Source organism: Tinamus guttatus, unplaced genomic scaffold (genome assembly GCF_059628265.1).
Source record: "Tinamus guttatus ecotype Peru unplaced genomic scaffold, ASM5962826v1 Tinamus_guttatus_pri_ptg000226l, whole genome shotgun sequence".
Classification (NCBI taxonomy): domain Eukaryota; kingdom Metazoa; phylum Chordata; class Aves; order Tinamiformes; family Tinamidae; genus Tinamus; species Tinamus guttatus.
Genome location: NW_028288760.1, coordinates 4,925,310 through 4,945,062, shown reverse-complemented (window position 1 = coordinate 4,945,062; position 19,753 = coordinate 4,925,310). Strand labels below are relative to the sequence as shown.

The 19,753-nt window shown below is 56.7% G+C and overlaps 1 protein-coding gene across 3 annotated transcripts in view; it reads right to left on the bottom strand.

Moving 5' to 3' along the window:
- Positions 1 to 418: 418 nt before the first annotated feature.
- The window catches only part of MVB12B (multivesicular body subunit 12B), a 55,510-nt gene continuing 36,175 nt past the window's right edge, over positions 419 to 19,753 (bottom strand). For all 3 annotated transcript variants that reach the window (XM_088525431.1, XM_088525430.1, XM_088525432.1), the window contains exons 8-10: positions 5,411 to 5,466; positions 4,209 to 4,268; positions 419 to 536 (exon numbers count right to left, since the gene is read on the bottom strand). In XM_088525431.1, the coding sequence (XP_088381557.1) occupies positions 450 to 536; positions 4,209 to 4,268; positions 5,411 to 5,466 (203 nt within the window). In that variant the 3' untranslated portion in view covers positions 419 to 449. The remainder of the gene's footprint in view (positions 537 to 4,208; positions 4,269 to 5,410; positions 5,467 to 19,753) is intronic.

Here is a 19,753-nt window from a genome sequence, read left to right as displayed (position 1 = left end):
AGTGCGGTGCTGCAGTGCGGTGCTGCAGTGAGGTGCTGCAGCGCGGTGCTGCAGCGAGGTGCTGCAGTGTGGTTCTGCAGCGCGGTGCTGCAGCGTGGTGCTGCAGTGCGGTGCTGCAGCGAGGTGCTGCAGCGCGGTGCTGCAGCGCGGCGCCGGCGCGGACGGGATGCCCGGAATCCGCTCCCGGGCTCCGCAGCAGGACAGTCCTCGGTGGGGCCATGCTCGCCGCTCGTGTCCGCAGCGCTGCGCTCCAGCTCCGCGTTGGCGGCTCTCCGGCAGCAGGGTTACAGGAAAGGGAGCAGGGAAGAGGCTGCCGCTGATGGACGTACTCACGTGCAGAGAGGCGCCAGCAGCGGGGCGGAGGGGCAGCCCCACGGGGTCCGGCGGGGTGAACGGCGGCCGGCGCGGCGCAGTGCGGTGCGGGGCGCTCGCGGGGCGCTCGCCGGCGCTCACGACGGCGGCAGCTGCTGGCACCTGGTGGGGCTGGGCGGCAGGCGGGCCGCGGCGCTCTGCTCCGTGCGGAAGCTGTAGTCGTACTGCGGGGCAGGACAGAGACGCGTGACGCGCGCGGGCCGGCCTGCCCGCGGAGCCCCGTCCCGCGCGGGCGCGCGCCCTCCCGCCGGCCTTGGCTGCGGGGTGCCCCTCGCGGGACACCCTGAGAAACGAGGCCAAAGTAGGGCCCAAAACACAAGCACAACCGCACTCATCCTCCGCGCGGACTGGCCCGTGCAGGTCTGTCGTACACAGGCCTGCACCATTTTAGCTAAACTGCCTTGGCAAAGTGGACACGGAGCCCTACGCTCACGTCTTTGGGCCCAAACACGGCTTAGCTGGGGTTAGTTCAGGCCTGCTCTTGACACATTGAAGCTGACCCAGGTGAGGCCTGGTTCAAGGAGCAGCCACGCGCGGTGCCCGGCGCTGCGGAGGAGCGCGTGGGCGGCCGAGCCCGCGGCTGCCCGGTGCCCGGCGGGGCCGCGCGGCGCCGCTGCCATCTCGCGGCCGCCGCTGCCCCGTCCCCACGGACACCCGCGCGGGGCCCGGAGCAGCACTCGTGTCCCCTGCTCCGCTCCTGGGGACGGCGGCGTGAGCCGCCTCCTGCCCACGGCCGCACAACCATGCGCTCCTGGTGAGCGCTCCGTGTCCAGCTGCGGCAGGGGCTGCGTCTGGACAACCAGGACACACAGGGGAAAGGTGGCCTGGACAGGGAGCGGGAGCAGGGAGAGCGAGCAGGGAGAGGGAGCAGGAGCGGGAGTGGGAGCAGGAGTGGGAGCAGGGTGCAGGAGTGGAAACGGATGCAGGGAGTGGGTGCAGGGGGTTGGAGCGGGAGCTGGGAGCAGGATCAGGAGTGGAGGCGGGAGTGGGATCAGGAGTGGAAGCGGGTGCAGGGAGTGGGTGCAGGATCAGGAGCAGAAGCGGGAGCAGGGGCGGATGCAGGAGCGGTGGCAGGTGCAGGGAGTGGGTGCAGGGGGTGGGAGCAGGATCAGGATTGGAAGCGGGGGCAGGAGCGGGCGCAGGTGCCCATCCCAGCGCGGGCTCCGCGCGCTGCAGTAAGGGGCTGCGGCACTAGAGGGTGCTCGGTGACCGCAGGTTGCCGCATCTCTAAAGTCAGTGTCTACGTTTCTGCGCTCCCTGCTCTCTGCAGAATACGTGGAACGCCAGCACAGGAATTTCCTGCTGCCTAGCTAGCTGAGGACAGGGCGCCGCGAGCGCCCTGCGCAACTGCTGCTCGGTCACCTCTGCTAAAGACGTGCGGTGCAAACCCTGCAAAGAGACAGTGTCAAGAAGTCATCTCTTTCAAGACTGCCTTTTAATTGGCAAACATGTCTTCATTAATTCTACCTCAATGTCATGATGTCACAGCTAGCAGTACCAGCCCCAAGCTAAATAAGCAATAAGCCTCATTTTTCAACACACAAACACATAAAGATGTCAGCTCAAACTGTTTACTAATTAACACTTAAAAAGACACAAATTAGATATGCGTGGCTAAGAGCAATTATAATCAAGACGAATTTCTCTAGTCATTTGGGAACTGAAAAAAATGCCTAATTGCTGGAACCAATGTTTTAAAAACTGAAATCATGCCAGTTAGCAAATATGTTCATTTAAAGAACATTTCATGTGACTACACTCTGGAGAATTGACTACAAACATGAGAACAAGGAAAAATATTTCTGTATAAAATTAAAATTTTAAGCTCTTTTAGATTTACAACTTCTTCATTAAATATATTTGCAGAGAGCAGCATACAAAAACTCGTAGCAATCAAGTAGTTAAACAAACTTCCTTCCTTGTCCATCTAAAAAGAACGATTAGCATCAGATTCCCCCTTTCCTAGTGAGAATCTCCGCAGACTTGGAGGCAAACGCCCAGCGCAGGGGAGGGTTGGGTGCGGATGGGGATGGCACCGTGGAGCCCGGCGGGCGCCGCCGCGGAAAGCACCAGGGCTGGCGGCAGAGCCGCCGCGGCCGAGGCCGCAGCCTGGGGACACCGCGGCCCTGGGGACACCGCGGCCCTGGGGACATTGTGGCCCTGGGGACACCGCGGCCCTGGGGACACCGCGGCCCTGGGGACACTGTGGCCCTGGGGACACCGCGGCCCTGGGGACACCGCAGCCTGGGGACACTGTGGCCCTGGGGACACCGCGGCCTTGGGGACACTGCGGCTCTGGGGACACTGCGGCCCTGGGGACACTGTGATGACTATGGGACCTGCATCTGTTTTTACTGTTTTTATGGGTGGGTATAACCCCTTAATTTGGCTCACTTCTCAGCTTGGAGGATGGGAACATACATCTGCAAACGTGGTGACAGAGAATAATAACTCTTGGAATTCTTTGGGATTATTTTTTGCAAGGCATCTAGCTCCAGGGAAAATGTTCTTGCTGCTCTGGAAATCCAGAAGATTTGCTGTAATGGTGCTATTGCTTGCAAGGGAAATAAAGCCATACAGAAATTCACCATATTTATATGCATAGCTATCTATGTGCAGACAAGATGCTTCATCAAGGAATATGGGCTGCATAATTATACTTTTCATTACCCTGAAACACACAGAGGCTGTGATGGAAGCGGAGGGTGTGGGGAGAACTGGCAGGTATCAAGAGCTCCCTCCTCGGCCACGTAAACCCAGCGGGTGCCGCGAGGGCGCAGACAAGGGCCACGCGCCACCGCGGCGCCCGGCGGACACCGCGGACACCAGGGTCCGTCCTGCCTGGTCACGCACCTCCTGCGAGGAGGAGTGCGGAGCTGAGGAAGGCAGGGGTGCATCCAGCACGCACCCTGGGGCTAAGCTCTCCCTGAAGGCTTCCCAGCTTACAAATAAAGTCCTTTTCATCGTGGAAATAAACAGAGGAATTCCAAAGTTCCCATGAAACAAGTGTTGCTTTTAAAGCCAGCCGTGATGTGCATCTAACATTTGTCTCCCATTTGGTGACCCGCAGCAACTGCACCCCACAAGTGCAGAGGACACTTCACTCGCATGACAGGCTGGGAGTCTCACTTACCCTTTGCCTTTAATACAGCTGTCTTCATAACGGGTGTTTGTAACCAAAGATGCCCAAGGAAACACACACCGCTAAGAAAAGGCTGATTCTCATCACGACCGTGTGGCCGCGCACCTCAAAGGAGGCTGGTCCTGAGCAAGGGGCTACTTGGTGTCTAGCGCGCGAGTCCTGCACGTGCCAGAACGTTCCCAGGGAACGCAGGGGCTCCCGGTGTGGCCGACCGAGCTCAGCCGGGCTCTGCTCTCCTGCCTCTTCCCTACAGGACTCCTCCTTATTAAAAACTGCTTTTCCTGGCACCACGTCACACCAGCACCAAACCAACAGGTCATGATGTAGTTTACCCTGCACTCCTCACTCCAGTTCAACTGCTTCCCAAAATATGAAGCAACCTAACACACCTTGTGCTCCGCTGGTAGCCATCATATTTTGTTAATAAACCGGAAAAATAGTTCAAATAAAAGAGACATTTGGAAGTAAATGGAGAACAGACAACTTCATCATCAGATTCTATGTTCAATGCTTCTTTATGTGGCACGAATCACAGGGGACACCTATAATTCCATGTTTTCCCTTGACATTGACTTTGTCCATCGTCAGTGACTAGGGAAAGACAAGTGAGACCTTTCCACATGGGAGGGACTCCTGCAACCACACGAACACGAATCCAGTGATGATTTTGCTTAGAGCATTGCCCGGTACTTACCTCCTTTTCAATTTCTGCTAGGGTTTTGATCGTGATGCCCAAGAGATCAACTGGCTGCATCTGATGTAAAAAAAGAAACAGAGAAAAATCTTTTTTGTTGTTGTTTTGCTTGAGTCAGCAAATACTCCCCCACCAGAGACCTAGAGGCACCATCTGCAAACACACACGTAATCCTGTTTCCCCATCCGCCCCGGAGCGCGAGGCGCAGGAGGTGGTCCGGGGGTAAGAGCCCTAACGCAGCCTCCTGTCGGGGTAGCTGACCCGCACCACCGGACGCGGGTGACGTGACCCCCACGGGACGGCTGTTCCGCACTCCCTCGCAGCACCCCCGGCCTCCCACGGCCACAGCGAGCGGCGCGCGGGGCCCGGGCGAGCCGACCGTGCGGGGGCAACGGTGGCTAAGGAAGGATCAGCGTGCCCTGATCTCCCTGCGCTTGTCCTGGCAGCAGGGGACTTCAGCTTCCCGGGAATGCGGGGCTGCCTGCAAGCAGCCCTTTGCAGGAAGCAACGGTTGTGAAAAACTGCACCCGCTGCACATGCAGGATCTGCCGGGGAAAAGAAAGGTGCAAAGCAGGGGCAGGATGTGAACAATCAGATCCCTTTGATAGATCTGTGCTTGCTGTAATGGCCTCTTGCAAACTGATTTTTAAAGAGGTTTTAGGGATTGGATGGATTAGGGGCTGGTAGGGGGATGCTGAGCCTTTGAGCTCTGGATCAGCACCTTAAATTAGCGCTGCGCCGGATGCCCAGGACCGCGCTGCGCAGGGAGGGGAGAGCCGGTCCTGCTGCTGCCTGGGCCGCTCTGCTCGCGCGGCCTCCGGAGCCAGAGGGCAATGGCAACGCTACAACCATTTTTCTGCCCGTGTTTGCGCTCCACGGCGCCCAGCAGCGGTCCAGCTGTTGCATCATTAGGACTGCGCGACCTCCCGAAACTTCCAAGCCCAGAATGGGGAAGTTGGATGGCAGAGCCGGATCCCCGCCAGCGTCACCATGGCAACCCGCTGCCGTGGGTCAGCCCAAGTTCCTTGCGCTCCACGTGCAAAAAAGCCAGCATTTTTCAGGATTAAGCAGCTCCCTGCAAGACTGGGGCGATGCCAGCTGCCCTCGGCAGGCGCGGGGACAAACGCAGCCCTGGGCACGGTCCTGCTCGGCATGCGGAGCACCGCCCGCCCCGGTACCCGGTAACCGCGGAGGTGACTCACCCCTTCGGGAGCGCAGGCGAACTTCTCCGAGATCATGAAGGGCACCCCGTCCATCGCTGCAAGGGACAAACCAGCACATGTCACATTGTCAGCTGCCCCGCGGAGCCCCGAGAGCTGCCCCAGCCCCTCCTGCCTCTGCCCGTCCCGGCCGCGCGGATCGCTGCCGTCCCCGTTTGGAGGATGGCTTCTCAGCTCGGTCCAGCCCCCGTGAGGACACAGTTTGGAGCAGAAAGAAGCGCAGCCTGCGGGTGCGGGTTTGCCCTGCTGCGCAGGGCCACGCGGGCCAGCGGCCGCCCCCACGGCACGCGGGGAGCGCGGGGCTCGGCTGCCTCTCACCACCGCACGCGAGGCGGTAGGTGCTACCACCTGGCACACCGCAGAGCGGGGCAGCCCCGGGGACGGCTCTGGGGCAAGGCTGGGCCCGGCCGGCACCGGTGTGAGCTGAGCAGCAAGTACAGAGAACATGGAGCGCGTGGAGCGCACAGAGTGCATGGAGAGTGTGCAGCATGTGGAGCACGCAGAGCACACGGAGCATGTGGAGCGCACGGAGCATGCGGAGCGCACGGAGCATGTGGAGGGCGCACACGAAACGCTAACTGCTGCTGGGGCTGCAGAGCAATGGAGTATGAAGCAGACACAAGGACACCCTTGTGTACGCGGCACAGCCCTGCGTCACCGCGCCAGGCTGTTTGCAACACAACCCGAACGACACGGAGGGGTGTTTGCATTTGCATCGCCTCGCGCACTCGCGCAGCTCAGCAGCGCCTGCTGCTCTTTGTCTGCTCCCACCATCCAGGAGACGTCACCTCCCGCAGACACGTAAACCTGGCGCGAGCCTCGTTGTGCCCAACGGCTGCACCCCGGCGCCGCAGGGCCCACGGCCGGGAGCGCCGCGCGCCTCGGCTGCGCCTTTAGCACGGCAACTCTGGCAACTCTGTCAACTCTGTCAACTCTGTCACTTTCAGCTCTGGACAAAATAAAAGCTTCTGACTAGAGCAGGTTTCACCTCTGAAATGCCCTCATGTAATCCCCAAACAGGCTTTTCTTTCACAACCATCTGTCCCCATCCTGCATTTTGTTACCTGTTGTTTTGCAACTTCCGTTAGAACCAGCAAGTTACAGTGTTAGCGATTTAATAAGGGTTATTTAAGAATAAATTTTACATTAGCTTTGTATGGTTTTGACTTAAAAAAAAACTGCCCTGTGTTATTTAATTATCAAAGGTGCTATGTGGCAGCCACAAAGTTCCATGAAACAAAAGGAAACAGATGAAAAGCAGCATCACAAAATCCAGGAAGTTTTGAACCTGAAAGACCATCTGCATTTGTTATCCCGACAGGAACCTGCTTTGATCACTCCCACGCTGGCTTTGGTAAAGCAATTTAAGGAGAAAGCCCGAGGAGCTGGGGTCGCTCCCAGCCCTGTGCGCGGCGGGATGCGCGATGCACCGCTGGGATGCGACGTGCATGGGGATGCGCGATGCACCGCTGGGATGCGACGTGCATCGGGATGCGCGATGCACCGCTGGGATGCGACGTGCATCGGGATGTGATGCACCGGGGGACGCGGTGCGGCGCAGGGCCCCGGTCCCGCGGCACTTCAGCCCTCCCGGAGCACAAAAGTGCAGAGCGAAGCAGCAGATGAAGGCAGGGTGTGCCAAAGGCTCAGCAGCGCAATTAGCACTCTCCTAAACAAACGAGCTTCCACAGAGCTGTAATTAAGCAGGCCTGTAATTAAGTATATGCCCTTTATCATAACGATCACGCTTAAAAATGGCATGATGCATGGAAGTGTGTTATTAATGCTGCAATCCCAAAGCGAGGGGAGCGCACATAGGAACTGGTGTGTCAGGCCCGCCACTGGGCTGCTTGTAAAGTGCAGCAAGGGGAAAATCGGGAACAAGGAGCTCATTCAACAGCTCCTTCCGCAGCCAGGAACGGGGGTCACACGGATCCAAACACCCGGCCGGGGCGCAGGGCTGCCGGGGCCGGCTCCGCGTCGCTCCCGGCGCGGTCCCGCACGCGGTGCTGCGGGAACGGGAACGGGGCCGCGCTCCTGCCTCCCGCGCCGGCCCGCGCGGCCCCGCTTCGCCGCCCTGCCCTGCGGAGCGCCGCGTCACGTCCAGTTAGCTCACTCGCTGCGACTGGATGAAAGAGTGAAAAGGACCCCAAAGCCAAACCTCACCCCCCTGGAACGCAAGCGCAAACGGGCAGCTGAGCGGAGACCACAGCAACACTCTCCAGCTGATGCACCAGGTTGCCACTTCATCATAAACCGCTAGAATTTACTACCAACCTCTAAAGGGCACGCCACAAAGCCATGCTCTATGAATACAACCTGTTAGCTCACTTAGAAATTCTCTCTTTAATATGAAGAAAGTACTGTCGTCCTCCTCCAGGCACACGGTAGATGCAACCTTCTGTGCTGTAGACTCCAACTGAATCTCGGTTGTCAAATTAGTAATTCATCCTTCTAGAATAACTGTATTTTTAGCAGAGCTACCAGATTTAAATAATCAGGCCTGCCAATGCTACCCTAATTTAAACATGCTGACGAACTTTCATAGGCAGCATCAGCTAACATAATGAGTTTCTGGATGACAAAGAACTTAAGACTATAGTTCTCTACACTACCCAGTATAATAAGCACTTGTTCTTTTCTACAATGTGCACATAAAAGAGGAATCTAAATAATAATTGCTGTAATTATCTTGAAAAATATGTGGTGATTAATGGTGATTATGAAAATCTGTATAATTGTTCATTGAAATCTCCAATGATCAGATGCTTTCTTGAAAAAGCCATTAATGAAGAACTTAAGAACACAAAAAGCATCAAAACTGAAGCCAAGCTCATGACCGTTTGGAGCGTGGTGAGGACACGGTTTCAAACGCCGAGGTTCAGTTTTAACCCCTCCTACGAACCCCCTGCAAGAGGTTTTACCACGTCCGTGATGCGACGCATGTGTCATTGTGGTTCAAAGCACGAAGTTCAACCTGTTATTTATGCAAATAATTAATTACTCTTGTACCCAACTAGCAGTTTGTCATGACACATTAATGACTTGATAGACTTCTGTGAACTAGTGAACACAGGACAGCAGAGCGCTTTTATCGTCATTTAATTTAAAAACGATCCTGTGTGAAATTATCTAGTCGTGAGTGATGGAAGCATAAAGAACAGACTCAGCAAAGCTTCTTTTGGATCATTGCTTTATTAATGGTAATGTCAGGGAAATGAAAAATGCTAACATTGTCATATTTAGCTCCTGGGTATAGATGAATAGCTGCCTCAGTGCTTGGCGGGTTCGGTTTGCACACTGCAGCGAGCGCTAATTCTTCACACCACTATTGTGGGGATACACAGCCATGCAAGGGCTTATACACCTCAACTCCCAAGGAAATAACAGCTGTTTCTGCATTTAAATTCTCACCATAAGCTTTTATAGCTTCAAATTTCTTTATTGCTATTTTTGCATGGCTTTTTACACTTCCATTTTGAATTGCCGATATTAAAAATATTTAAATAAATAAGTGCCTTGCAAAACATTCCTCTGGAATACTTTGAAAATTAAGCCTTGCTAATCCAAAAGATGAAAAAAAGATATGCTATTGCCACCTTTAAAATTTAAATGACCTTAGATTTTAGAAAGAGCTTTCTGTGGTATTGGGAGAGCCCTCAGGTTCTCCCCAGACCTGAAATGCTGGACAGGTGCTTATGTTGCACCAAGAGCATCTCGTGAAGGGCCTAAAACACCATGAGCAAAGCAGCACGGCTCGCCCGCTCGGGGGAAACCCGGCGACGCCGGGAAGCACCGCGTCCTCCGCGTGCCCGGGCGCGGGAGCAGCGGGGCCGGGCTGCGCGCAGGCCGAGCGGAGGCTGCCCGGGCACAGGCAGCCCCTCGCGCGGATCCAGCCGCACCGGGGGACGCGGCTGCCCCGGGGAGCTGGCGGGACGGGACTCGCGCCACCCCGCTCCGCGGGCGCTGCGGGCGCATCGGGGCTGCGCGTTGCGCGGGAGGAGCCCTCGGGCCAGGCCGGGACGCAGAGCCGGCGCAGCCCGCCTGCGTCCCGCCCGGCCCCGCTGCAGCCGCTGGCCCCGCTGCAGCCGCTCACCCCGGGACGCAGAGCCAGCCCAGCCCGCCCGCGTCCCGCCCGGCCCCGCTGCAGCCGCTCACCCCGGGACGCAGAGCCGGCCCAATCCGCCCGCGTCCCGCCCGGCCCCGCTGCAGCCGCTCACCCCAGGACGCAGAGCCAGCCCAATCCGCCCGCGTCCCGCCCGGCCCCGCTGCAGCCGCTCACCCCTTGCCGCGGGTGCCGCGCGCGCTCCGTCCCCGACAAGGGGGAGCTTCGGTTCCCATTGGCGCTCCCGGCTCCGCGCAGAGCCGGCTCAGCGCACCCCGCCGTGCACCCGTGCGCTGAGGACTCCATGGAACACCCGTGTGAACACTGGAAGGAATGTTCTGTGATCTCAGAAGAGAGGAAACTATTCGGAAATACGGAAAAAGCGTTTTACAACGGTCTGCAATGCATCAGGAGGAAGACACAAGCTTTCCAAAGTCAACCACTCTCTTCATAATGTACAGCTAAGCCTCCTATTTCTGTACTCCTGTACGCAGCAATTTAAACAGCAGCCCGAATAGTAAACACGTGTGTGCTCATCCCGTGCTACCGTGCGCCGCGGCCCAGATGGGCCCCACTGCGCTGTGCTCCCAAACCACTCACGACGGCGAAGCCTCGGGGGGACCCCAGCAAACGTCCCCCGCGGGCCATGCGCTCCCGTCCTTGCCCGGGGGAACGACCCGAGCGCCAGGAGAACGGCCGCTCCTGGCTCTGGTCCAGCCGCTTCGGAACCCTCCAGCCCCGGCCTGACCACAGATGATTCCTCAGGGCCGGCGCGGGGGAAGCGGCGGCTCCTCCCGCCCTGCTCACCCGTCGCGATGTGACAAATCAGCAGCAGCCCGACAGCGTCTCCGAGACGTATTGGAGTTTACTCTGTGGCTCGGGCTGGCCATCCGCACCGGTCCGGAGCTGTCCCCACGCTGCCCCACTGAGGGCACCTCCTGCTGCCGGGGCAGCCCGCGCGCATGGGGCTGAAGAGAGAGGATCGGCGCACCGCGGGGGCCAGCGACACCGCGAACTGCAGGGGCCAGCGCGGTGACACCGGGCACCGCAGGGCCCGGCCCAGCGTCCAGGGCTGGTGCCACCTGCCTGCTGAGCTCCCACCTCCAAGGCCAAGAACCGGCCGTGGCAAAAGCGGGCGTTTCGGTGGAGCGCGCGATGCTCCCACCAGCGAGCAGGAGGAGAGGCTGCGGTGGCTTCAGGGAGAGACCCCGGGAGTTTGCAGCTTCTCTGTTTATTGTAAAATGAGATTTGATTAAAAAAACAAGGATTAAATTTTCCTTTTTGCTACTTTGATTGCCAGCCTTGATTTTCCCTATTTCCTGCACAGCTCATGACACAACGCAATTAATTCTTTACTGCTAGATCAAGCCATGCAAAGACTTGAGAAAATCCTCCTGGTTTTGATTATTTTCTTTTTTAAATAAAGTTAAGGTTAAGTACTGTGTGGTAACAACTAAGTAGTACCTCGGCGCTGCGGCTGCACCGGCATCAGAGAGCATGGAGAGACTTCAAACAGGCTCTTCAAATTGCAAGTGTTTAGGAGCTCTTGATTTTATTATTTTTTAATAAAATGGCTCCTTTGAAGTCTCCGCACTCCACTAAACTTCAAAGATCACACCTAAGCATGTGCTACTTCCAAGCAACAACCCCTAATTAATTAGCCCCGACCAGACACCGAGCAGGGCCCGGCGCAGCCTGTTGGGGAGCTTGAGCAGGGCTGCAGGCCGGGGAGCCCGCGCGGCGCTGCCGCTTCCGCCGCGACCCGCCGGCCCCGCGCGGGAGAAACGCGGCCGGTGCTCAACCGCTCCGAGCGCGGGGACAGACGGGGACATGGGGCTCCGTGCGCCGAGAGGAGCCCCGCGGGCGCCGCGCTGGGTCGGGGACACGGGGCTCCATGTGCCGAGGGGAGCCCCGCGGGCGCCGCGCCGGGTCGGGGACACGGGGCTCCGTGCGCCCAGGGGAGCCCCGCGGGCGCCGCGCCGGGTTGGGGACACGGGGCTCCTTGTGCTGAGGGGAGCCCCGCGGGCGCCGCGCCGGGTTGGGTACACGGGGCTCCGTGCGCCGAGAGGAGCCCCGCGGGCGCCGCGCTGGGTCGGGGACACGGGGCTCCGTGCGCCCAGGGCAGCCCCGCGGGCGCCGCGCCGGGACGGGGACACGGGGCTCCGTGCGCCGAGGGGAGCCCCGCGGGCGCCGCGCCGGGTTGGGGACACGGGGCTCCGTGTGCCGAGGGGAGCCCCGCGGGCGCCGCGCCGGGTCGGGGACACGGGGCTCCGTGCGCCCAGGGGAGCTCCGCGGGCGCCGCGCCGGGCTGCACCGCTGCCTCGATGTCCAAAGCGCCGCGCGCGCCGGCACCTCGCACGGGGCACCCGAGGGCCACCAAAGAGCAACTCAGGACTGGAATTTTCCTAACGCACTTTAATTTTTAAGTGCTCGCAGTCATTAGCGGAGCCACATATTTCTATTAGGTAAATTTCATTTGCATATGCAAATTATATCTAAATACACCACACCATTAATATGATCACTAATTACATAATAATAGTCACCAATCTCCACACAGATCAAACTTACAGTTTTGTAGCTATTAAGGAAATTGTGCTTTGTAATTAAGATAATCCTCATTTCCAGATGCTAATTAACTATATAATAATTAGCTTCTTTTGCTAATGCAAATTAAGTATTTCCATCCTTATTGGTAAAGGAGTTGCTTATCACTTAAAAAAAGAGACAACCTAGAAATAATCCCTCCTCCTCTCTAAAGGTGAAAAGGTAACCCCATTTTTATCAGTCTCATTTGCGAATGCAAATTAGCCTTGATTAATCAAGTCACAGGCAAATGCACCCATCTCATAGCATGGATGGCCGCCTGTAGCTGCTCGGCTACCCTCGGAGGAAAGGGAACCGGCCGCAAGGCCGCGGCACCGAGCACGCGGCCAAGCGCGCAGCCAAGGGCGCAGCCCCGCTGCGGCAGCTCCAAGTGCGCGGGGCAGCGGCACGGCTGCGCTCCGGCCCCGGGCAGCCCCGCCGGGCCCCGCAGGACGCGTGGAGCAGTGACACCGCACGGCGCGCTCCGGTCCCGGGCAGCCCCGTCGGGTGCCGCAGGACACGTGGAGCAGTGACACCGCAGGACACGCTCCGGCCCCGGGCAGCCCCGTGGCCGCTGCAGGACGCATGGAGCAGTGACACCGCATGGCGCGCTCCGGTCCCGGGCAGCCCCGTGGCCGCCGCAGGACACGTGGAGCAGTGACACCGCACGGCGCGCTCCGGTCCTGGAGGCCGCAGGACGCGCGGTGCTGCAGCGGTGCCGCAGCGGTGCCGCACGGCGCGCGGCGCGGCCCGGCGCGGTGCCTAACGAGCGCTACCTGCGCGCGAGCAGACGGTTGACACCAGCGAGGCCGCCTGGCAGCGCCCGGCCGGGCTGCGCGCATCCATCATCCGCTAAACCAATCCACCAGCTCCACACCACCATTTGTCATTAATTATGCTAATCAGCAAACCATTACTCTCTGATGACACCACAGCACTTATTAGCTAGTTATGGCTTTTCAAAAGCGCAGCTTATTGTGTATGCGAGTGCTGCACATACATTAGCCTACAGGGAAGAAATGTCCAATTATGAAAAGAAGAAATTTGCTATTATCTCCTTCTAACAAACCAATTTAGTAATTATAAAAGTCTCTGAACTCAGAAGGATTTTTTAAGAAGAGCTGAGTGATGAAACCAGAGAATTTTGTTTGCAATAAGTTTCTGAGTTGGAAATAAAGTGACAATAAGGGAACGAACAGCGTTTATGATATATCATTATAATCCTTGCATCTCAAATGATCAAAAACCACGATTGGTTTGGCTCTTCCCCTAAAACATTTATTTTAGTGAAGGTGCAGTCCGATGCGTGTAACGCGTCAGGGTGCTCGGCGGCAGGCCCGGCCCGCGCGCGCGGCTCCCTGCGGCGCACGGCCCCGCGGGGCGACGCCGGCACCCACGGCCCGCGCGGGCCCCGGGAGCGCAGAGCGGGCGCAGCGCGGCGCTCGCGCGGCAACACGCAGTGCGGCAACACGCAGCGCGGCGCTCGCACGGCTCCGCACGTCAGGGCGCTCGCGCGGCAACACACATCGGGGGCATTTGAAGACTCAACGGAGAGGCAGCCTTGCCGGCGCATCCAATTCATTTACAATTGCTAAGTTGTTTTGCTCACTGTGAGAGTAATACCACTAGTTTTAGAAGCTTAATATGTGTTAAGAGCTCATTAATATCATCAGAGTAAATGGGCCTATTAAAACATCTTTAAGCAATATCTGAACATAAATCTCCCTAAACTATATTTAATGACTGTACTTAAGATACATTATATGCGAGTCTTAATGAGACATTAGATAGCATTTTGAAGATTAAAATTAGAGAATCCATATAAAGTCTGTCCACTTAATGTAGCCTTAAGCTACACTGATGAAAAGCATTACTACCAAATTATTACTTCATTAGAACAAATATTTTTTAATCATTTCTGATTTATGCTATTAGATCTCTCCATATATATTATATATACATTTGTAAGAGTATACACAAAACAATTTTCTACTTCCACAGGAGAGAAGAGAAATTTTGAGCTTTCTAATGGCTACGTAAATTACTTGTCTTTCTTCTATTGAGTTAAAAATAAGCACTCTTTATAAAAGTCCATTTACTGTATCCCCCCTTTTCTAATTTAATCGGAGATTTTAATTCCATTAACCACAAGGTCATTTTTTAAACGTTTGCTGTTTGGCTGCTCAGAGATGTATCAGCCTCAGCCCGGACTGCACCCCCGGCCTCTGCACGAGCGTCTGAACCGCGGCCGTGCGGCTGGTTGGGGCAAGGACGCGTGTCACCCCGCACTGCAAGGACGCGTGTCACCCTGCATCGTGCTGCAAGGACGCGTGTCACCCCGCACTGCAAGGACACATGTCACCCTGCATCGCACTGCAGGGCCGTGTGTCACCCCGCACTGCAAGGACACGTGTCACCCCGCACTGCAGGGCCGCGTGTCACCCTGCATCGTGCTGCAAGGACACGTGTCACCCTGCACTGCAAGGACACGTGTCACCTTGCATCGTGCTGCAAGGACATGTGTCACCCTGCACTGCAGGGCCGCGTGTCACCCTGCATCGCACTGCAGGGACACATATCACCCCGCACTGCAAGGATGCGTGTCACCCTGCATCACGCTGCAGGGCCGCGTGTCACCGCGCACGGCACTGCAAGGACACACATCACCCCGCACTGCAGGGCCACGTGTCACCCTGCATCGCACTGCAGGGCCACGTGTCACCACACACCGCGCTGCAAGGACACGTGTCACCGCGCACGGCACTGCAAGGACGCGTGTCACCCTGCATCGCGCTGCAAGGACGCGTGTCACCGCACACCGTACTGCAAGGACACGCGTCACCCCGCACTGCAAGGACACGTGTCACCACGCACGGCACTGCAGGGACACGTGTCACCCCACACCGTGCCGCAGGGCCGCGTGTCCCCCCGCGCCGCAGGGCTGCAGGGCTGCTTGCTGCGCTGCACGCGGGGCCGCGGGGCGCAGGAGCGCGGCGGGCGCAGGACCCGGTGCCCGCGGGAGGACAAGGCGGCCCCCGCGGCACGTGGGCACGTTCCAATGCACCCCAGCAGCCTCATTAGCACGCGGGTCTTCCGTGGGCTTATTTGGTATAAACAGCTTTTCATTAGATAAATGAAGCCCAACAACCTTTACAAATATTTTTCAATTATGAAATTATGGCATTGAGATATCCGGATTACGATGATCAGGGGAAACACCAGTGACACCTCTCGACAGGAGCCGAGCGCGCGCGGCCTGCCGGGCTGCTCCTCCCAGCAAGGCAGGCTCCACCGCAGCAGTCACTCAAAACACCCTCTTCATTAGACGAGATCTGCAGCAACAAGACGACTTTCATTTATTCTGCCCGAGCCCTCTATCCAAAAGAGAGAACATCTCATTGTAACAATTTTGCATTTTTAACTGTGCAAATTAAGCATTCTTCATAAATAACAGCCTGGTTTTCTGCACTAGAACTCCTTTTTATTAGCAGCACAGTAACGAACAATGAGCAATGTGTTCTATTATTCTTTGTCAAATCACAAAATGCTACATTAGAATAACTCTGCTGGTCAATGTAATATAGTAGATTAAATTCAACTTCTGTGCAAAAACCACTGTAAAACAGCATGATAAGAAGGCTATAAAAAATTTAATTTTACTCCAAACTCCATCAGAAAAAAAAAATGGTGTGAAAAGTAATTTTGCATAATCAGTACACGCCATCTGGAACAATTAACCGATTTCTATAGAACTATGAGGATCAGTCATATCTGCTTATTAAAGATCAGAAATTATACAAGTAATAAATCCTTGAAAAAACTAAGCGTACTCCCGCCTGTCAACGCTATTTTAACTTCAAATACTGAAGAACGCCTGATAAGGCTGAAAAGAAGAGATTAATATATGCAAATTACATCCAGCATTTAAAATCCCCAACAACTGTCTCCGGTTTTCTGTCCCTTATTGCTGCCTTTATGTTTTATTCATACACCAACTCACCTGTCACTTCATAAGCTATAATATTATGGGGGTATTATTAAACAGCATAAAGCCGTGCTTTAATTGGAAAGCCTCATTGCATTTTCCAATTATTTGGAGTAAATTAAAAGCAGATGCACATAGTTTAATAAGGAGTCTAATATCAGTTCCGGGAAATCAAAATTCATTGTCATTACTATGCTGTGATAGTTTTGCAAACTGTACTCCATTTCAGAGGTTTTGAAAAGAAAATCTGTCTATGCAATCTGTTAATTGTCATTCGGTTAATAACTGTTTAAATATCCAAACTATACAGCCGCTTCCTATTTAAAAAAAACACAAAAATCAAAAAAATAAGCTATGGCACCGGGAAGCACAGCAAGGCAGCGGGTCGCGCTGCTCCGCGGCCGGCGCCGGCGGGATGCCGGGCGCTCCGGCGGCTCCTTCCCAGCCAAGGCCCCGGCCCCGCGGGGCCTCCCAAGGCTCCTGCTTCCCGGCTCCCCAGGGAGCTGGGGCACCTCGGCACGGAGAGACAAGCACCTTCCTTGGGGTGTGCTGCACAGCCGGGAAAGGGGGACGGAGCCTGGAAGCCTGGGAAGCTGCAGCAGAGAGGAGGAAAGTTCTTGGACCAGCCGCAGCTTCACGACATTGCTCGGGCCACCCAAGAGCCAAGAGCAGCACCACAGCCAAACCCTTCACACGTCCTACAGCCGAGCACGGAGCAGCCCATTCCCGAGAACTCCTGTCCGGACCCCACGAGCGAGACGGAGTCGGAGCCAACACGGCTGGAGAAGCGGCAGCGCCCGGGCCAGGCCCCTCGATCGCGGGACGCCGCAGCCGCCCGCCCGGCGAGCTGAGCACGGAGCAGGCGCAGCTTGCGACCCGCGCCGGACACGGTGTTCACTAACACACACTGCGCTCCGAGCCGCGCGGCCTGCTCAGCAACGGGGCCTTTTGTGTCCCGAACACCACCCAGCTCTCTGCACCCAAACACTGGGAATTGCAATAGGGCAAAAGAACAGGATGACTCTGAAACATCTTTACTGGGCTAGGGTTCATGCAGAATAAAGCTAACGTCACAAATGCCTGTTTTTTTTTTTCCTTTTTTTTTTGGATTTCCTGATTAAAATTCTGTGCCACAAAAATAAATTTGGTTCTGCTTCTATTCTTAAGAAGTGAAGTGAATGTAAGTGTAGGAATCTGGATCGACAGACGCAGCACAGGGCCTCCCCCTTCAGAGGGTGGAGTGTATTAAAATACTTGAAGATAGGAGGGTATTGCAAAACCACCAGAAACTATGCTGAAAGATGAAGATAAAAGCAATTCTTGTGCAGTGATCCAAAAAATAGCATCTTTCTTTTTTTCAAAATTACCTGTTTTAATAAAGCAAGCACACTGTGCCAAGTGAACCATTTAATTATCTGCAAAAATGATGAAGCAAAACAATAGTTTGCAAAAATAAATGACTAACCTCTGATTAAAACGTCTGTCCTCATTACATACAGATAAAAGATACAGTATCTTTTAAAAGAGAATGTACATTGAAGGGAAGTAAGTGGCAGTTGTGGTATAGATAACCTGACATTTTGCAACAAGGAGGAAGCCGACATATGGGCACTGAAATGTAATGAAATCTTTAGTTTTTTCTCCATTTGGTAATCTAGAAAGATCACTGGAAGAGATTACTTCTTTTTTTCTTTCTTTTTTTCAATGCTGCACACACAACAAGGTATTGAGTCAGCAGCAGCAGTGAAACACGGAGCTGCCAGAGCGCGGCGGGGTCGGGGCGGCTCGTTGGCCGCGCACGGGGCTCGCGGCCGCGCGGCTACGCCGGGCTCCGCGCTCCGCGCTGGCGAATCCCTACGGCACGCGCTGCAGCAAGGGAACGCCAAGCGCAAAGAGGCGCTGAGGAGATCGGCTGACGCTCCAGAAAGGAGGAACGCGGAGGCAAACTGCTACCGTGGGAGCGATGTGCAAAATAAATGCTCCAAAAATAAAGCCATGCAGACAAATTACGATTTCCCCTTGCCAAAAACTCTATTGCCCAATATGGGAAAGCAACTTGGTTTCTTTTTTGGGAATCCACTGGCTTTGATGTTTTTCCAGATCATTAGCATCGCTTCCCATTCTCTGTGCTGCCTCCAGAACTCTGGACCTCACCCCAGTGTCGAATGAGCTCCGTTTCCCCAGGCTGGCTCCTCTCCCTGCACCACAGGCCAGGCCATGGGACCCGCTCCCTCCGTGTAGCTGCGGGTCCCCCTGCCCAGGGGACACTCGGTGGCGGCTCCCGCAGAGATCCCTGCGCAGGACACGGCTGCCCTGAACCCGCACAGACCCTGGCACAGACCCCCCTGTACAAACCCCCTCGGCACAGAGCCCCCCGGCACAGAGCCGCGCCGGCCGCGTGCCCGGGGTCCCTGCTCTGCAAGAGCCTCTGCACAGGGAAACTGCGGGTGCCCCGAGCCAGGCGCCCAGAACCGCTTTCGAGATACGGGATGTGCCCACGGGCCCCGCTGGCCAAGCAAGCACCCCAAACGTGCCGCTCCGGAGGCAGAGCCGGCCGCGCTGCCCTGCTTCTCTGAAACGGCTTCTCTGGGGGCTGTGACACCCGAGCGCCACCCCGAGCACGCGGCTGTTTCCTCTGAAGCCGTACGAGCATCGGGCTCCCGCGGCACAGCCGGATCCGCAGACACCACGAGGGAAGGCAGCTGAGACGGGAACGCTGCAGATCCCATGGGAGCTCCGAGACGCTCCCGGTGACCTTGCACGGAGCTCCCGCCTCACTGCTGCGGATCAACACCACCGGAGGTACCCGACATATGGGTGACGTATCAATATGCCAAGCTAACATCAACTTGATTCCTTTTAAAAGTACTCACACAACTGTTTTAGTTGTTCTGGGCTGACAGCTGGCAAGTACCGTCTGAAAATCCTGTAAACAGCCATATATCAAATGGTACGCTCCGCTTTTCTCTGTTGCTTTTTCCACACAGTTTTCATACTTAACTGCTCTAGAAAATGAAAACTCGGTTGTACCTGAGGGTAACTGCAATGCTCTAGTCACGGCCAGGCTCCCGGCAAGAGGAAAGTCCTCGGAGAGGGGATGGCAGCGCTCGACCCGGACCGGGGCGGCAGAGGGGCGGGCGCGCGGGGGCCCCGGGCTGCGCACGGGTACCCGGCGCTGCGCGGGGCGGCGCTCGGGGCTGCGGCCCCTGCGAGGCAGCGCACCGACCGCTCTGCACTCACGGACACGCTGTCCGCACTGCGAGCCACGCTGCCACGGCGAGGCCGCACGGCACGCGCCAACCCCAGCGGGGCTCTGCCGCGCGCGGGAGCGGGCAGCGCACGGCCTGGACCGCTGCCACCGCCCGGCATCACCGGCGACACGGGGACACGGGGCTCTGCCGCGCAGGGGAGCGGGCAGCGCACGGCCTGGACCGCTGCCACCTCCCGGCATCACCGGTGACACGGGGACATGGGGCTCTGCCGCGCGTGGGAGCGGGCAGCGCACGGCCTGGACCGCTGCCACCGCCCGGCATCACCGGGGACATGGGGACACAGGGCTCTGCCGCGCGCGGGAGCGGGCAGCGCACAGCCTGGACCCTGGACCGCTGCCACCTCCCGGCATCACCGGCGACACGGGGACACGTGCTCC